This window comes from Calypte anna, chromosome 6 (genome assembly GCF_003957555.1).
Source record: "Calypte anna isolate BGI_N300 chromosome 6, bCalAnn1_v1.p, whole genome shotgun sequence".
In the NCBI taxonomy this organism is placed as follows: Eukaryota; Metazoa; Chordata; class Aves; order Apodiformes; family Trochilidae; genus Calypte; species Calypte anna.
In genome coordinates this window covers 16119139-16137809 of record NC_044252.1, presented here as the reverse complement: position 1 = coordinate 16137809, position 18671 = coordinate 16119139, and the positions used below count along the sequence as shown (strand labels likewise).

Genomic DNA, 18671 nt, shown 5'->3' with positions numbered 1-18671 from the left:
TACAAAAATCTTGGTATTTCTGAGTCAGAACACACACACTTTCATCAGCAGAATACAAATGAGTGCAGAAGAGGATACTTCAGATTAACAAGATTATGTTAAGGAAAATAAAAATAAAGCCTTACCTTACTACATCATCAATGTTGTTCCGGTACACTCCTTCAAGCCTCTCCGCAGGAAAACCCATAGCAATTATATTTGGATAAATATCTAAATATCAAGTTATGGAAACATTTGCAAAGGATGAAACTTTCAACAATAGCATTAAATGAACATTAATCAAATGTTCCACTCTATCAAAGTCAGAGCAACAACTGAGTCACACATGCAAATAATTCAGCTTGATATATGCAGTAGTAAGAGATCTGTTCCAAAAAAAGCTGAGAAAATGGTTGGAGGGGGGGAATAATCAGGAGGGAATTTTTTGAAAACACAGCACTTTGACCAGAGGCACTGTAAATCTCTTTTCATCTAAAACAAATAACTTCTGAGAAGTCAATGCCATTGGGCAGCTGATTATTACCATCCATGAGGAAAGCAATCCACCAGAGAAAAGCAGAGACCAGTAATCCATTTCTCTCCTACATCCACTCACTAGGATCACACAGATGACACCTAATGATCTTTTCCTACACTTTGGGTGCCATATTAAATCCAATAGGAAACTACTAAAATACTGTTCTACGACTAAACTTTAATACATTCCAAATTAAAACCCATGTTCAAGTCCCTACCAATCACAAAATAGGTTTATCATGCAAAATAGCAAAACAAAGAGAGCATTTCAAGCATGCTAGTTCTGGCAAGGCCAGATAAATGCCAATGTTTTTATCACTTCCCATGATTTCTATGTAAGAGACCACTGAAGAACCACTAAGGTAGCTCTGAATGCCTAATTTAAGGTATTGCAATGGATGGGAATGTACACATCTGAAAAGATACACATATATATTGCTAATTAAAAAAACTGATTCCCTATGCCAGGAGTTCTTATTCTGAACCTGGCAAACACAATCTGAGATGAAGCAATTCAGAAAAGTACCTAAGAGCAAAACCAAATTAGTACTAAAGAAAAAGACCAAATTTGAAGTTTATATCTAGAGCCAATAAAGAATTTACAACAATGATATATGGACTTTTTAAAATGAACTCAAGTATTCCCAAGTTTTAACATTGTTAGAAGTGATAATGCAGCGAAGAAGCTTCACTGAAAAGCAAGAAAGAAATGAAACTAACAGCTCAAAAACACACCATATGCTACCCCACATTATTACACTTATTTTAGGAGTAAGAACAAAGCATATGTGTAAAGTTGACCCTGTTTTAAACCAGGGGGCTAAAAGAGGTGATTTCTGGACGTCTCCTTCAACTTGATTTTTTCCACAATTGTATATTAGTTTTTATGGTTAAAATATAGCAAAGCACCAAAGAGTAATCATCAGAATAGAAGACACTGCAGCAGCTTCCACGATATTAACATTCCAGTTACTTGTACACAAAGAGATGCCTGAACTAAGATAAAAACCACTTCATCCTGGCAGAATTCCCACAAGCCCAAGTACCCACAGCGAAGCAACATTGGCCAAATTCTGCATTTACACAGCTAACTACAATAGTTAAGAAAAACATGAACAATGTATACGCAGAAATAATATTTCCTAGTCTCAAAAAAAAAAAAAAAAGGAATTAGTTTTTACCATGTTGTAATGCAAGTATTAATAGTCTGTCTTCTTGGACTATTCAAGAGATGATTTTAGCAGACAATGAGAAAAATATGAAAGCTTGAGAAAACATGTGGATGCCTCAAATACAGACAGTGGAAGGGGTTTACAACCCTAAAAAAAGCTTACTCTAAAAAATATATATACTGCTTAACTTAGAGCTTGTGTTAACTTCAGACACTAACAAATCACATAAATCTTAAAACTCCAAACTTCACTCTAAATGTACTTCATTCTGCATGCAGTCCACACCTCTTTTAAAATAACAAAAGGTGATATATAATTAGCAATTTATTTACCAAGTTATTGATCACTACTTGCCATAAGCAGAAGAAACTGGTAATACATCCCGTGCACCTTCTCTATGCTTATTTACAGCAAGTTACCAGATGTTCAGCTAGCACACTCTACCTACCACCCACTCCTCTGTCAACCTGATTTCTACCTACTAACAGTTCTAGCATTTAGACTTGAAAATCTTCCTTTTTTGCCATCACAAGCTGGCATATATAAATTACCACAGCAAAATAATCCAGTATGTTAGCCTGCTTTGCATAGCACTTTCCCATAGGAGACAAAATGTTGATGCTAACAGGGCTAAAATATTTTTTTATACCACATCAAAACCAAGCTCAGTTTCTACTATAGTTTCTACTATCACCAGATGTCTCAATTTCACCAAACTACCACGTAACTTGCTCAAATTACTTATGAAATTGTGATCATCAAAACATCTCAGCAGCATTTCTAGTTACAGGCTCACAGACTTATCCAAAGCCTCAATACATGCAGGGAGAGAGAGAGAAAAAGTTTTAAAAAAACTTAAAAAAACCCTGAACTGTGGCAGTCTCAAAGTTTTGGAAAGCAGGACCCCCTTTTGGCTCCTGCATCTCATGTAACCCCTCTCAAGGGATATGCAGTGCTGCTGCTGTTGGCACAGATGATCCCAGTCTCTGATCCCTGTTAGTTAGATCCCAGTGTTTAAAAACTGCCATTAAAAGCTCTCTCACACTTGCCTTTACTGCAAAAAGCTGCTCCAAGATCTATTGCAAGCAAAAGGGATGTTGTTACTGCTTCAGCACTAACTTGGTTTTTTTCCCCTGATGCTGAGGAAAGAAACATTCCTCCTGAGGGGCAGCCTGTGATCACTGCATGGAACCAAGCCAGTTACAGAAGCTACTGTCCACTGAGCATCATCTTCAGCAAGTCCTTTTATCACCAGCTTTGCTCAGCATTTTCACACCTCAGTTAATTAACACTGATTTCCAAAGCTGAAATTAAGAAATTAGCTACCAAGATGAGATTTCTTACAACAGAGCTTGGAACCTGGGCTTACATTCAAAGCAAGAATTCTGAGTCATCATGAAATTGGTAATGATACTGATAATTTTAGAAACCTGGAAGAACAAACAATTTTAAACATGCAACAAGTTCATTATAAATTACAAGCTTTTTTTTTTTTTTAAGACATGCAAATGCAAATGGGAAAAGTGTCAGCTATTTACTGAGACAGTTCTACAAAGTTAATCAAAACAGTTAAATCAAACTGTGCTAACTACCAAAACTTTAAATAGGCTTTCTAGAAAATGTAAAATGGTTAAACACTGCCATATTTTGCCGAGTAGTTCTTTCCTAAGAAACCCATTCCCAGAAATGGTTTCACCAGCTTTTAAAGCACTCACTCCTTCCTCAGTCTTGTAAACATCAAGGCAGTATTTTAGTGATCATGATAAAAAAAATTGTGAGACAGACTCATGATAGGCAACAGCAAAACATTAAAATGCCATCTTCAAGTTTGTATTTCTTACTAACTACAAAACTTAAGCTTGCAAATTAACCAAGACAGCACTGGGCTACACCCAAGGAACCTTGAAATTGAAGCACCCAATTATTTTGCTAAGTTACCAGATGGCACAACACATGAGCAATGCTTCCTCAATACTGAAGCCATACCAAAGCAAATAATCCATACACCACTTCAGAAACACTTTTGCTTAGATGCTGTTCACAGGTTTAACAAAACCTTGAGAATTCTTAAAGCCTGAAATCATTTCTACATGCTAATGATCAGCCCTCCCAACTGATATGAGAAAAATCCTGTATCATTATGTAAATCAGCAGTCGTAATCACTTTCAAAAATAGCTGTCTATATATTCACATTATGCCAATATCATATTAAAGAACATGCAATATACACTTTAGCTTTTACATACATTCACACTTAGAAGCAACTTATGTTGGTCCTCCAATTAATTCTGCTCACAAATTCAGCCTTTTTCCTAATAATGGAATATGGCCAAAAAAATGTAACAAAATATTTATCTGTTCTTGAGCAGTCACAAGGGAGTTGCAAAAATAGACAGTTACAGGCTTTCCTGCCATGATCAACGTTCTCACTATCTAGAATGTAAGTCATTAGAATTTAAGAAATTTTATAAAGTCCTATTTCAAAATATTTAATCCCTTATCCTCGCTTTACTCAGGAAGGCTGCTACAATAGAAAAACAGAAAGCAAATGAGTTAATCTTCCTATTTTATTAAGCATGCTAGAGCATGCAGTGCTTAAGAATTTACATAGTTTTACTCTTTATACCCAACACTGATGACATATTTTTAAATCAAAATGCAAATAAAAAACAGCTTTGAAACTATTAGCCCTTTACAATCAAATGGAGGCCTTAGGCCATTAAGCTTCATCTTTCTTTAAAACAAAAATTTTAAAAAAGTGTTCCTGATGTTGTTAATTATGGTCACTGTTCCATGTCATGCTTTGGAGGTAAAAACTTACTGCAAAACCTGAAACTGGTATCTGCAAATAAAAGGACAACAATCCATTTTTCTCTATCCTTAGTTCCCAGCTTTCAAATATGAAACTTATTTAACAAATAACAGATTTAAATTGGCCTGAAAAAAGCTTCACAACTGCCAGGAATGCAAATTTTCCCTTCCATTTCAGGCAAGCAAGGCATGCACTTGCTTTAATCCGTTTCTGAACAGCCCACTCCTCACTGACACACAAGCTACTGTCAGCTTTCCTCTGTCATGCATCACCCATCACCCTCCTGGCTGCACAGGGCCACGATGCAAAGGAAACCAATCTCCAGCACGGGGAGGGCCAGATGCCAATTGCTGAGTCCCATTTGATAGTGACACTGAAAAGGAACAACGTGACTCTCAAGTCTCCCAAAGCTGCTCTGTTGTCTCAATTTGCCTGCAATTTTCAGGAACTCTGACTTCAGAAACCATGCAGTGTGGTCTAGCAGCGCATCTGGTGCTACCAGCTATGAAATGTTCGTGTCCCAACCTCATGCCTCATGCTGCCTAACTCCAGCCTAAACAAATCTGTATAGCAGCAGCAAGAAAAAAGAATACTAACCTGTTCTCACTGTTCAACAGCTTTACAGCCTGAAGCTACAAGGAGAGTGTTATGTGACGTCTACACACTCCATCCTCAGGATTTAAAAGTCCTGAAAAATAGCTAGGCCCTTATTACAATAATTTTTATGACAGCATCCCTACAACAAAAGGCATAGGTAAACATACCCAGCCAAATCTAGAAAAGTTTCTTAGTGCATATACAGCTCAGCCTGTAAACACACACACCTTTATTTTTTAATAGGCAGCATTTCCACTAGGCAGCATGAAATGCAAAATCAGTTTACTCTTTTTCTGAGTCTGGATAATCAGGGAGTATAGAGGAATGAACAGGAGAAAGTTCCTCAGCAAAGAAGGATTCCTTGTACCCAGCCAGCTGCACTTGCCAACTTTACCATCTGTGCCTTGAAGAACAAGAAAAGAGACCAACTCAGATGTGGCTGAGAAACATTTTATGATTTAGAAGAAATATATTTAATCCCTTAATGCTCAATAATTCAACTACAACCCTTTGTTTTTTCTTCTTTTAAATTTTTAAAATCTTTCATTTTGTGATTTAAATGCAGCAATCTAGACAAAGAACAACAGAACTGCAGCTCCTTTGTATCCAGAAGGCAAAACTGTCCAGATGAGGTCATGGAGCTGACAACAGGTCTAGAGTGGAACTCAAGATTCCTTTAGGGTGAAGAAGTAAATCAGAAGATGATTGAAGATGACACTGCCAGGCTGTCTAGGGAACTAGTTACACCCCCAACTCACTTCCATCCCATAGAAAGGGATTTGGACCTCCTTCTTAAATTATATTGGGAAAATATTCCCAGAACAAGAATCTCTTCCTTCACCTGTGAGGTGTATGAGATGTACACTGGAGCTCTGAGTCCTATGGAGGCTTTGCTGAATAGCTAGTAAGTAGCTAATAAATTCAAGATTGGAAAAATCCACACATAATCTACGTAACAAGCAGCCACGATTTTTTTCTTCTCCAAAGAGAAGAAAATCATCCTCATAAACATCACAGAATATAAAAAACGGTAAAAGCAGAGCATAAAAGGAGATAATGTCTACTCTAGAGAAGCTTTTTCTGAAAAAGACTAAGAAAAGATGTTTTCAACTTCCATTCCAACATAGTATGGAAGAAAGACACGAAGGCATTCAGATAGTAAAGGAAACATGGGCTCGTTGGAAAGAGACACAAATACCTCTAAAACAACTGGCAATTAATGGGACACAAGAAAGCTACTCTTCCCATTAAGCCAAGAGCAACCAGTACCATAACAAACAATGCAACACCCTGCTCTATTACTCTTATAAAATTTGGAAGGAAGAACTCTTCAGATGAGGAGTCAAAGATGGGGCTTGAACTCCTTACTCGACCCCAAGTCCTGGTCTGCAGCACTGAACAAAACCCTGGAATCCCAACAAGTTTCTAGAGGTGAAAACATGCAAAGGTCCAGGTAAGAAGGCTTTTTGTTCCTGCTCATGCTTCGGAAAAAGCTGCAATCCCATCTATCATACCGACTGTGGCATCCCAACACAGCAGCCTGAGGCTGAGAGCTGCATAAGTGGCAAAGGACAACTGCAGATGCAAGGCTGAGTATCTGTCCTCAAGTCAACATGTCTGTGGATCCTCTCTGCATGAGGCAATGTATATGAAGAGCCTGAGTATCTCATAGAAAAATCAAATGGTCTGGGTTGGAAGGGACATTCAAGATCATCAAGTTCCAATCCCCCTGCCATGGGCAGGGACACCTCCCACAAGATCAGGTTGCTCCAAGCCCCATCCAACCTGGCCTGGAATAAAAAGATCCCTGCTTCCAGGGATGGGGCAGCCACAGCTTCTCTGGGCAACATGGGCCAGTGCCTCACCACCAACACAACAAAGAATCACTTCCTAATTACTAACCTAAACCTCCCATCTTCCAGTTCAAATCATTCTCCCTCATCCTACCATCATCTCAGCTCAAGATTCCCGAGGTGACAAGATTTCCTTATTTTAACCCATGAAACAAAATACAACACAACTCCTCCTCCCTAGTACATGTTTCCAGCACGCTACCACATCTTGCAGGATCTCCTTTAGAGATGCTATGACATGTACTTAACTATATCCTAACCTCAGAGACCGATCGAAAAACACGATTTTATTCAGAAAAAAGAGTCACTACATTGATATTTACTGACAGGAAGTGAAAAATGGCACAGTCTCAACTTCTTGCAAGTCTGAGAGGACACCCAAAACTTTCAGAGACAAAGGAACTTAAAATAGCTATCAGGCTAGAGAACAAATGTATGACAATAAAAAGCCTTATAAAACATAAGTGACAAAAACTAGGACTTGTATTTATTTATCAAACCTCAGTTTGATGGTAGGAGGGGATTGGGATTCAAGAAAAAAATCAATGCAAGCAGGAAAACAAGACATAAGGCCATCCTAATGAAACACCTCAATCAACAAGCCTCAAGTAGATAATATTAATTCTAAACAGATCTAGAGTTTTCCTTCTCTAAATCTTCGTACAAAAAAAGGACATTTTACTTCTCTAACTCACCCACACAAGAAATTAAAGAACAAAAAATAGACAACTACTTTAATTCTAACTTAATATATATACCCAGACTATACAATGGATTAATAAAATCAAGAAAGAAAAGAAAAATAATTCTAAGAAAATTAATCATGAAATTAAAATCCATTACACTACAGCTCCACAAAGACAAAATTAAGTTTATAAATACATTTCTTAAGCACTTCACTACAAAAGAAATGGATATTAAGCAGTTTTCATGCACTGCTGCATGTTGGCGCTGTAAAGCTGGGACTTCATCTTTAAAGGGGGACAATGCCAGCTTTTGCAAATGTCATCATCCCATACACAGAGCAACTGAGTTTAATTTTTTAGCTGCACAGTCAGATACCATTTGAATCACAGAACCTACTACTTTAGCAACGCTGCCTAAAGATTATTAGGATAAACTACATTTATGCAGCATGACACATGGCTAAATTGCATGATTATTTACTTCCATTCTACAGAACTTCTTTTTTTTCCAGGGCCTCATAGTCAAGACAGGAAACAGGCAGATGTCAATACGAGCACAAAAGATGCTTGCTTGAATTAGAGATCAGAACAAGAATTTACTTATATCTAAAATATCAATCTGGGACTAAGACATTAAAAACCTAACAGCAATCTCTGGACCCAAAGGAGAGTCTACTACCCACAAAGCATTTGCGTTTCAGAAGAGACTGTTCTACAGGACCACAGAACCACACAGTTCCCTTATTTTCAAGTAAATCCCTTTCTCAGAGTCTGGAAATCACCATCCCAGTAACTCACATGAATGCACAAATGTGTATCTCAACAGCCTTCACAGAAGTGTCAAATCAAAGGAGACCACAACTATCCTAGTATGTAATATGAGGCATCAGAGATATCCAGCAATCACACAACTCCAGGCTATACCCCATTTATCCCACTGAAAAAGCCATGCAATAATTAACCTTCAATATACACCCTACATTAGGCACAGCAGAAGAACATCAATCACATACAGCTCCAAGTTCCATACTGCTCACTGCTACTCCAAGTAGAAAGGAGGTGGGCTTTAGAAGGGAGTTACTTATCATTAATTACAACAAATTTGGTCTCTAATGTAATTAACAGATTTGATAGCTCAACTGCCTATTCACTCCCCTTTCTTCCAGTTTGTCAGAACACAACCATTGCCCCTTATTATTATACACGAACCATGTGTTTGTTTATATACAATGTAAAGGAAGTCTTTAGGCTAAGGTACCAGGGGTGTAATTCGTCATTTTATGCAGTATTAATGTGGCAACATTAATCCATTAAAAATGTAATTTGATTTTTAAAAGTATTCAAAGATTCAAAACTGGCAAAGACAACTCAGTAGTCAGAAAGTATATAAAAAGTCAGAAGGCTGAAGTATATATAACTTCAGCTTTGTAGCTATTACATTCTGAAGTTTAGCTTTGGCATGTTTTTACAGTTTTTCGCACAGGGGGTTTAACATAATGTGTTAATAAAAACACAGACATACTTTTACTAAACAAATTAATGCAGTTGCTTCCACAAAGAGTTTTTAGGTGTCATCTAAGGAAGAAAATGGAAAATAGACACCTTTGGAAGACACCTTCTTTGGAAGAAAATTAGAAAATTCTGCTCTTCTCTACACAGTGCTTTAAGACATCCTTTAGGAAATACCAGCTTTCTTTACAGCAGTCACTGTACTTCAAAACCTTTTAGTAATAGTAATAATAAAAAAATTCTTAAATGAGATGCATTAAGTATAGCACTGGATAGCACACTGAACACATGTTTCTGTCCCAAAGAAATCTGGTCACCAGTCTAGCAGCCATCAAGGGCCAATTAATTTCTTTCCACATGTACTGTACTGCTGCAATAACAGCCATCTCAAGTGTTGGGTAAGCTGCACGCTCCAGACTGTATCTTCTCCCCAAATACACCACAATAATTTCATTAAGTCCATGGAAGTCACATGTGTTCTTGAGGACAAAAAGGCCTTCTTGACTACCACAGTTTACTACAAAGATGAACTTCCAAAATTCATCAACCTTCTTAAAGACTCAAGTGGGACCCAAGGTTGATGCGTGACCATTATAAGAAGATTCAAACCAAGGGTTTAATGGGTGGGATTTTCAGAAGTCCTTAAAGCTGGCCTAATCATCCTCCCCAGAGTCATGGACCAGCCTTAACAAAGATAATTTCTCAAGGGCCTCAAGTGCCAACACCTCGTGAGTCTTAATGAGAGAGACCATGAAGATGAACCTGCATTTTTCCATAAGAAATGTTCAAAAAACAGTACTACCCCTAGCAAGCCTTGCACTTCATTCAGCATTACTCACGAATGTTTGATAGCAAAGCTTTGGATGTTCTGTACATTACACACTGAACTAAGCTTATCAGCATTTCAATGAAGATTAGTTTCAGTTGTGTCTGTTCTAAAAGGTCACTAGGCAAGAAAATTTTACCTGACGTCCATCCACAAAAGCTGTACCTGTTTCTTTCCCTACCTTGAAAGGAACATACAGATATCACCACAGTGGAGCTACTGAAACCAATGGTCAGTTTGCAACTTTTGTTGAATTAAGAGTGTACACAAGCAGCTTTTTAACTTCATGTTTAGCTTGCACCAACAGCCTCCAGCAATGCTGCAAATTGATTAAAAACTTCAGATGATGCAAGATCAAGTGGTTCACTAGGAAGTCTTCACTGAGTTGAAAAGCAGGCACAAAGAGATGCGCTGCAATTTGTCAAGCATCTTTTAACTCCCTTTCTGAGCAACTGCAGTCAAAAAAGCAGGACAGGAGGAGGCTGGGGTTACTGTGAATGGTCATAGGGAGGGTTGCACAGTGGAGCACTTGCTCAAACGGCAGGGTCTTTGTGCACAGGCTTCAGCTGTCAAACGATGCAACCCACAAAAATATGCACACACTAGGGCAGTATGTCACAGATTGTCTGGGGGTTTTTGCAGGTTGTGAGGAAAAGTAAGAGCATACTTCCATCTCTCACCACCATGCTTTATCTGTGGGGACAATTTTTAAATTGTTATCCTTGGTAAGTACAAAAAGACCAGATTTCCCAGCATCAAACACATCTAGTGTGTAGGTAACTGGTTCACACTCTGAGGAGTACCATCTCTCTGCTGTCCATTCAAACAGACTATGGAGATTAATTCAGAGCAAAACTGGTGCTAATCTTCTTTTCCAAAACCCAAGATCCTCCCAGGTTCCAGAAGTAAAACAAATCTGTTGGGCTCTTAACACTGCTAAACACGGTTTACTCTAGAACAAAGAAATACTTTTCCACCAATAAAACCTGTTGCCAGTTGGTTTCCTCTAGTTTCTTCTAAACCCCTACCAGCCCCCTTACTGTGCTTTGTGCAAGAAAAACTTGTTACAAAACATCTAACAAATTTCATTTTTAAAATTAAACCAAGTATTTTAAAAGAATGGTATTTCAAACCAAGGCTCTATTTTGAAACATGGTATGTACCTCATGCCACTAGTTCATTTTTTTATTTTTCCTGGAAGCTGAACCATTTTGAGTGAAGTCACATAAATTAAAATTTCACTCAAACAGCAAAGAGCTTAAGGACTGCAAATAGCATAAAGGAGTATGACATGCTAAGAAGCTTCCACTCACAATTTTAGCTTTCTCTGCCTTTCATTATATCACACAAATTACATACATGTAAGAATTGTAAATAAACTGCACCCAACATCTAATCTTTACTGAATATTGCTGCAGTGCATACAACTATGTAGGTCATGAGCTACACATGCTTCAATTAAGCATCCAAGCAGCCATGTCCTATCTTGTGCTCATGCTACGTGGCCATTTTTGTGTGTAACAAAAGGCCTGGAACCAGGACACAAAGTTTAATCAAAGCTATAATGGGCATGAGAAGCAGTTATATGATTTTTTTTCCACTTTAGTCTCAAATAGTTAAGCCCCTTGCTGAACTCAGTTACACACACACACCTCTTAAGACACAAGCAAGCAATGCTTTGTGCAAGACTTGCATGCAAGCATTCACACTTCACTGTTTGCTGCAGGAAAATGGTCAAAACTCAAGCAGCACAATTTCAGAAATACCAAAAATTATGGTGCCTCAGAAAATACACTGGTCATTGCATCACAAAGAAATGCAGCCATCTTAGAAGAAAGCCATTAATCCAAACTTCCTTTCTCATCCATTTGCACAAAAACATACCCAGTATTAGAGAAAGTGAAGAGAAACCCAAATAAATCAGGAATAAACGCAGTATCTGAAATAAAGTTTTAAACCCAGTTTTTAGGTCTCCATCTTTAAAATTCTTTCCTACTTTCAAAATACATTTCTCACACCCCTCCAAGAGGTGCATAGCAAGACTGTTCAGACAGAAATTAAAATTTGATTAAATGAAAATACTGTCCATGGTTTTTAAAGATGCTTGTTTTGTAATTAGCAGACAGGACTGTTCTCATACTCTGTGCATAAAGCTACTGATTTTAAGAAGTCATTATTTCCCTTTCCTAAAATCCTACACTATCCACACAAGATTAATTCATAAGCAACTCATCAGTAACCACGACTCCCAAGCACAATGCACTGTACATCAGGGAACTAGACACGTATCAGGGCCACTTTAAAAGTATCTGACGAGGCCCAACAGAGAACAGGAAGTCCTTAAAGGGCACTTTAATACTTCAGCACCTAGCCCAGCCTGCCTTTTACCACTCAAGTGCTCCCTTACAATTCCCTGAGAGAATCACCCGTGACCAAAATACAAAGATTGGAAGTCTTTCTTCACCTGGGTCATTGAGATACAAACCCTTCCTCAAAAGATGGGTAGAAAAAAAGAACAAGCAATAGAGGCTGGAGATCAGACACTCCACCTGGATTCCACTGTTTATTTCATTCTTCACCTCCCAACGCCCAGGTAGCAATCACCAACTACTGTATTTTGGAGCCACCATCAATGAAGTACTCATACAGAAGTATTTGCATGAGTGTGTAGCAAGAGGAAAAGGGGCAATGGTTTAAAACAAGAGGGGAGATTCAGATTAGATATTAGGAGGAAATTCTATACTATGAGGGTAGCAAGACACAGGGAAGATGTGGATGGCCCCTCTCCTGGAAGTATTCAAGGCCTGGCTAGATCAGGCTTTGAGCAACTGGTCTAGTGGGAGGTGTCCCTGACCATGGCAGGGGGTTGGAACTAGATGATCCTTAAGGCTCCTTCCAACCCAAACCATTTTATGATTTTATGATTTAATGCAAGAGGATTTCACACCTCTTTCCCAGCTAAATACCTGGCTATCCAACTCTCATCAGTCTCTTTTAGCTTGACAGAAGCAGCTACCCTGAAATAGCCAGTAATCTTTAACAGAAAACATTCCCACACACAGGTGCACAGAGGACCTAAGCTAACCTTCAACAGAAATGCAGATGGAAGCTTTTTTTTGTCTCAAAATTTGAAGCTCCAGCACAGTGAGAAGTACCCTTTAAAACGTAAACCATGGTCCTCCTACCACACTCTATGTGCCTTCCCAAACAGCTCATGTGAAGGTTTCAATTTTTCTCTTTCTTCACCTAACATCACATAGGTGGAGAGTAACTCCCCTCTCAGTCTTCTGTCTATGCATGTAGAGAAGCAGGTTATTTTCCTGCTTCCAGTTTTATAAGCAACCCAGTTTTATAAGCAACAACTTCAAAGCCCTGCAGAAAGAACATCTCCAAGAAGTCTGCACAAAGCGACAGAAAGCTGAACTTTCACTTCTGCAGGCACCTCAGCCTTCTGTTCAAATAAGAAGCAAAAAAAAAAAAAAAAAAAAAAAATTGCATGTAAGTTTCTTCTAGATTTTTACAATCATGAAAAACACACCTCTACAGATGTCATTACAGAACTGCAGCCAGCTACTCCTTTAAGAAAGACTAGCCTAAATCCAGTGTTCAGTGGCCTACTTCTAATACAAAACCCTAAAACTAGCTAACAAGATAAAGTAAAAAAAAACAACAATCAATTCCATTTGGCATATCACTAGCAACCCTGAGCAAGAAAACTAAGGTTCAATACTTACCAATTTTCTTGCTGGGACCATATTCCTAGCTAAAAGCTCCTTTTTTAGTCAAAAAAAATCTCTCCCTACTAATGGCACATCTGGACATTTGAAACACCAAGCTCTTCAACTGTGAAGCCAACACCTCATTGTTTTGCCACCACTTTCTTCCTAGCCCCGAAGTGCTTTGAAAACCCCTCACTGAGAATCACAAAATCTAACTTGGATTTCTGCTGTTAAGCCAGCCAAAAGTGCTGTGCTGGCCCCTGTCAGCACTGCAGCTGCCCTAGTTGTAGGCCAACAGAAGGACCAACCACATTTAAAATGGCAAACCTAAAACTGAATTTTATCAGTGCCACGAGCAGAATACAGGAATTACTTATGACAGTTGCTGCTTTTAATTGAAAGCTCAGCAGCCACCTGCTAAAATCAAGAACCCTTCAACCAGTTTTAGAGTCACAAATCTTAGGCCAAGGCTCAAGGCAACTGTACGAGGCCTACACTGGTTACAGCTGTTTATGGTTCTGATCCTGCCCAAGAACTTGATTTATTTGTAGCACTTGCAATGACACAAGTGTAATTACTCCAAAATCCAACAGATTTCACCCTGATCTTGTTGCAGAAAAGAAAGTATTCTCTCTACAGGGCTAAGTCCAGCTCCGACTACTACTGTCAATACTGATTTCTCCTAGGACAGTCCCAGCTCTTAAGTAAGGTTCTTCCTCCAAAACCTCTCTCACACAGCAACAACCTCTCTTCACCACAGAATAAGGTGTCCACAGCTGTGTCCACAGCACAGCCATCAGCACACAATTAAGTCAGCTAAACTCAGCAGCTTGTCTCTGCAACAGCACACCTGTCCAAAAGGCCACCAAAACTATACACCAGCAATGCTCCTCTCCAGTTCTACTCACGAGTGGCAAATGCCTAAGAATTACACATGCGAAAATTAACACTCCTCACAACTCTGCTAGAGAACCAAAATGCTCTCCTTTGTAAAACATCCGTGTGTTTACTGTATCTGAGATTATGCCAAAGCACTGTTCACACACCACCTCAGGACATTCCAAATTTCTTAATTTGGAAAAAGAGATTGCCACCTCTTGTCATCAAGAGCCTTGCTGCACTGCACGAGCACAAGCTCTTCCTTTGCTGACTGTATGAAAATCAGGGCAGAGGACACAGGCTTTGCCCCTCCTGCAGCACAGAATGAAGCAACTCCAGCAAAGCCATATACCTGCCACCATTATATTTGCAATTCAAGGCGAAATATTAAATAATTATAATTTTAAAACGCTGTCTGGATGCAAGTCACGGCGGGACAGGCGGATTTGCTATGTGAGCCGAAAAAACCAACACAGGCAGAGGTAATGGGCAGACCCGCGTTGCCCCGGAACAGACAGAGGCTCCCCAGGCCGGCGAGGGCCGCTCGTCGGCAGCACGGGGCTGGTAGTAGGCCGACCGGCCGGAATCGCCAAGGAACCCTAACGTTAATCCTCGCCATCACGGAGGTCCCGTTAACCCGCCCGAGTGCCCGAGTGCGGGGCCCCGGCTCGGCGGCCGCCCAGACAAAAGGAGGCCGAGGCGGCGGCGACAGGAGAGGGCGCGGCGGCCCGGGCGAGCCCCGGCGGCTCGGCACCGGGAAGCGCGTTAGGTAATCGCCGCGCAGGTCTGATGCAATAGCTGTACGTGCAGCGCCCGGTGCCGGGCCCCGTCACCGCCGGGAGGATACAGGTCAGGTCCAGGTCGAAGCCATCCTCCTGGTATCGCCTTTTGTTCCTGCTGACGATCTCTTTGATGATGGCGGTCATGTCTGGCAGCCGGGGGCCGCTCCGGGACAGCGCGCAGGGGCTGGGCGGAGGCGGCGGGGCGCAGGGCCGAGAGGTGGCGGCGGGCCGGCGGCCGCCGGGAGGCCCCGTGCTCGGGGCCTGCTGCACTGGCGGCTCAGCCCCAGACGGGTACGCCTCCCCCCCGCAGCGGTGGCGGCTCTCGGCGGCTGCCCCCTCCTCCTCCTGCCGCCGCTGCGCCGAGTGGGGCGGGAGCAGCGGCGGCGGCGGCCGAGCAGGGAGGGTCCGGAGCCGGGCCGAGTCCCTGAGGGTGGTGCCGCCGCCGCCGCCGTCTTTGAGGCGAGCGAGGCGGAGGCGGAGAGAGCAGCTCTCCGGCGCTCCAGGCCCCAGCAATGGTGACAGCGACGCGGGGCGCCCCCCCGGCCCGGCGCCGCTCCGCCCCGCTCCCCGCCCGGGGCGGCGGCGGCGGCGGTAGCGGCGGCGGGCGCGGAGCCGCGCGGTAGGGCCGGGCGGGTGCTCGGCAGCGGGGCGGCGGCTCCTCAGGGCGTGCGAACCGGCGACGCGGCCTGGCTCATCCCCCCGGGCCTGCTCCGCGCCCAGCAGCGCCGCGCCAGCACTAGGCTCCCATCATGGCTGCAGCTTCCGAGAGGCCAGACAGCGCCGTCCCGCCCTCTACGCCACCTCCGCCGACACGACAAAGTAGTCCCACTCGAACGGCCGAGCCCGCCGCCCCGCCCCGGCCCCGCCACCTCCCCCAACCCCCCCGCCCCCTCCCGCCGGTCCGCCCGCTTCTCGCCGCGCCGCCTCCCCCCGCTCCCGCCGGCCGGAGGGGGCGACGTGGTGGCCGGCGGAGGGATACACGACGGGCGGTGAGGCGACGCTGTCGCCGCGCAGAGAGGAGGTGCTGCGCTGTGGTCACGTGGGCGGTCCGCAGCTCTCGCGGCGCCCCTCCCCCCGCGGGCGGAAGTGCTCGGGCCGGGCCCGGAGGTGAAGAGCGGAGCGGGGCCGGGGAGCGCTCAGACCTGACCCGACCCCCCCCCCCCTCCCCTCCCCAACGGGCTCGTCCTGACGGAGCCCACCCGAGCCCCGAGGGCAGCGGGAGCTATGCCCCGTCCTGCTCTCTGTGCCCCGTCCTGCTCTCTGTGCCCTCCTGTCCTGGCGGCAGTCGGGGCCCGCGGCGGGCGAGCGGACGGGGCTCCCTCCCCTTCCCTCTCAGGCGGCCCCTGTCCCGGCGAGGTGCCCGGGCTGGGTCGGGCGGGTACCGGCTCTTCGGTTACGTGCGGGGGGATGGGGTAAGGGGCACAGCGCGGTCCCCGAGCCCCGCATGGGCGGCGATCGGCCAAGCGCCCCGAGCATCCCCATCATCCCGAGCATCCCCACCACCCCGCCCCCCGGGGCGCCGCTGTGCACTTCAGAGCAAGGCCGGGGAACCCGGGCTGACCGGGAGCTTCTGCTGCCCGGCCTCCCTCCCTCTGCCCGCCCGCCCTGGTACGTGAGCACCGAGTGCCCCCTGCAGCCGCCAGGTACCGGGGGAGGCGAGGGTGATCGGGGGCAGATGCCGCCTCCGAGGTCGCTGGCATCCGAGCACGAGGGTAGGGAGGTGAAAGTGTCCCCCTGGGTCACTCCGTCCGGCTCGGCGGTGGTGGCCGTGGTGTTCTCATAGAGCTCTCCGGCCCCCTCCTTCCCTCATTGATCCTACTGATCCTGATGGGCAAAAGTCGCTGCATCGCTAAATCAGCCTTTAAATTGTTTTAAAATTTCAGCAGATAAATCCCAGTGCCCAAGGATCTTCACACTTTGTGCTGAGAACTGCACGAAGTCTTTGGGAGTCGCGGGTGTTAATGATTTGCAGAAAAATTGCTGTGAGTTAGCCTGTTGCAGGCTGAGCTGAACAGGAACACCACGGTCTCCATTACCAGTCCCGTCGTAGTTCAGCACAGTATGTTTGGGGGTTTTGTGTGGCTTTTTTCCTTTTGTGTGAAGGTGAAATAGTAGCCCAATATGGTAATACAAAGCAAAAGTTTTAACACAGCTTGGAATGTGTGGTGTCAGAAATAGAATCTGCTGGAAATCAGCATCTGCCTCAGCTGTTGAGGGAACAGGAGAGAGCTTGCCAGATAATACATTTGAAGGAATGGGGTAATTAAGCAAATAAATTTGTGAATTTGCCTTCCTCAAAAATCTTGTCTTCATTCTCTTGTTGGACAATAAGTAATGGGAAACATATCTCATAGAAGTCAAAGATACCTTTGAAGGAAGCCTATTTAAAGGGAGTGAGAAGGCATTTGTTTGTTTTATAAAAGGGAAATGCACATCTCCAAAATTCCACAGGGAAAGAAACAAAAGAAAAATTACTTCCTATACAACTAAAAAAGACAACATGGAATGTGTCAGTCTAATAGGAAGAGAACTCATACACCCCTTTTTTCCTTCTCTTCATGGAAATCAGATTGTGTAAACCAGGCAGGTTTGTCCACAAGAACAAATCTTGGGTTTGATTGATAATTCCACCCTCAAGTGTTTCTGAGGCTGGCAGAAGAGACCTGTTGGAGAGACTTTGTATCTCACAAGACCCATCAGATCACGGTGAAGACAGCCCTCACGGGAACACAACTGGTAAATATCTCTGGTTTCTTTAGTAATTGCATTCCCCAGGGAATGGCTATCAACTACATTTGACTAGGGCAGCTTGGAGAAAACTGGCACTTGTATATTAGTTGGAAATTGTTTTATAATAAAGCCTGGAAAATAGGAGAAAATGGATAAAACATAGTACTCTGTATGAGAAAATGTATTCTATAGCAATTTTTGCATTTGTAATTTAGACAAAACCTTATGAATCTTTCCTTTCCTGAGGAACAGCAAAAAGGCATTAAAAAATACCAGATAAATTAAGTGCCTTGTTCAGTCTTTAAGCAGGTTTTAAGCAGGTGCTGAAGGCCAGCTAGAGCAGGGAGAGGAATGGGAGGGTGAAATGCTACACTTTGCCTCAAAGGGCTCAAAATAATCTGAAACATAAAGTGGAGAAATTTCCTGGGCTGCTGCAGCCTGCTGTCTTTATGAGTACTGTATAATTCCTTTCATATATGCATGAAGTTTCATCTTAAGATCTTTTGCCATTGTTATTACCACCAGCAAGCTGTTCCCAGAACTTTCTTCTGATTTTCATGCAAAAGGTGTTTGTGACCAGTTTGTATCC

The 18671-nt window shown here is 43.0% G+C and overlaps 1 protein-coding gene across 1 annotated transcript in view; it reads right to left on the bottom strand.

The window, feature by feature from the left end:
• Nucleotides 1–15907, bottom strand: part of PTEN (phosphatase and tensin homolog) — a 49074-nt gene extending 33167 nt beyond the window's left edge. Inside the window, exons 1-2 of the mRNA XM_030453263.1 lie at nucleotides 15418–15907; nucleotides 126–210 (exon numbers count right to left, since the gene is read on the bottom strand). Of these exons, the coding sequence (XP_030309123.1) occupies nucleotides 126–210; nucleotides 15418–15496 (164 nt within the window). The 5' untranslated portion in view covers nucleotides 15497–15907. The remainder of the gene's footprint in view (nucleotides 1–125; nucleotides 211–15417) is intronic.
• Between the last annotated feature and the right edge of the window lie 2764 nt (nucleotides 15908–18671).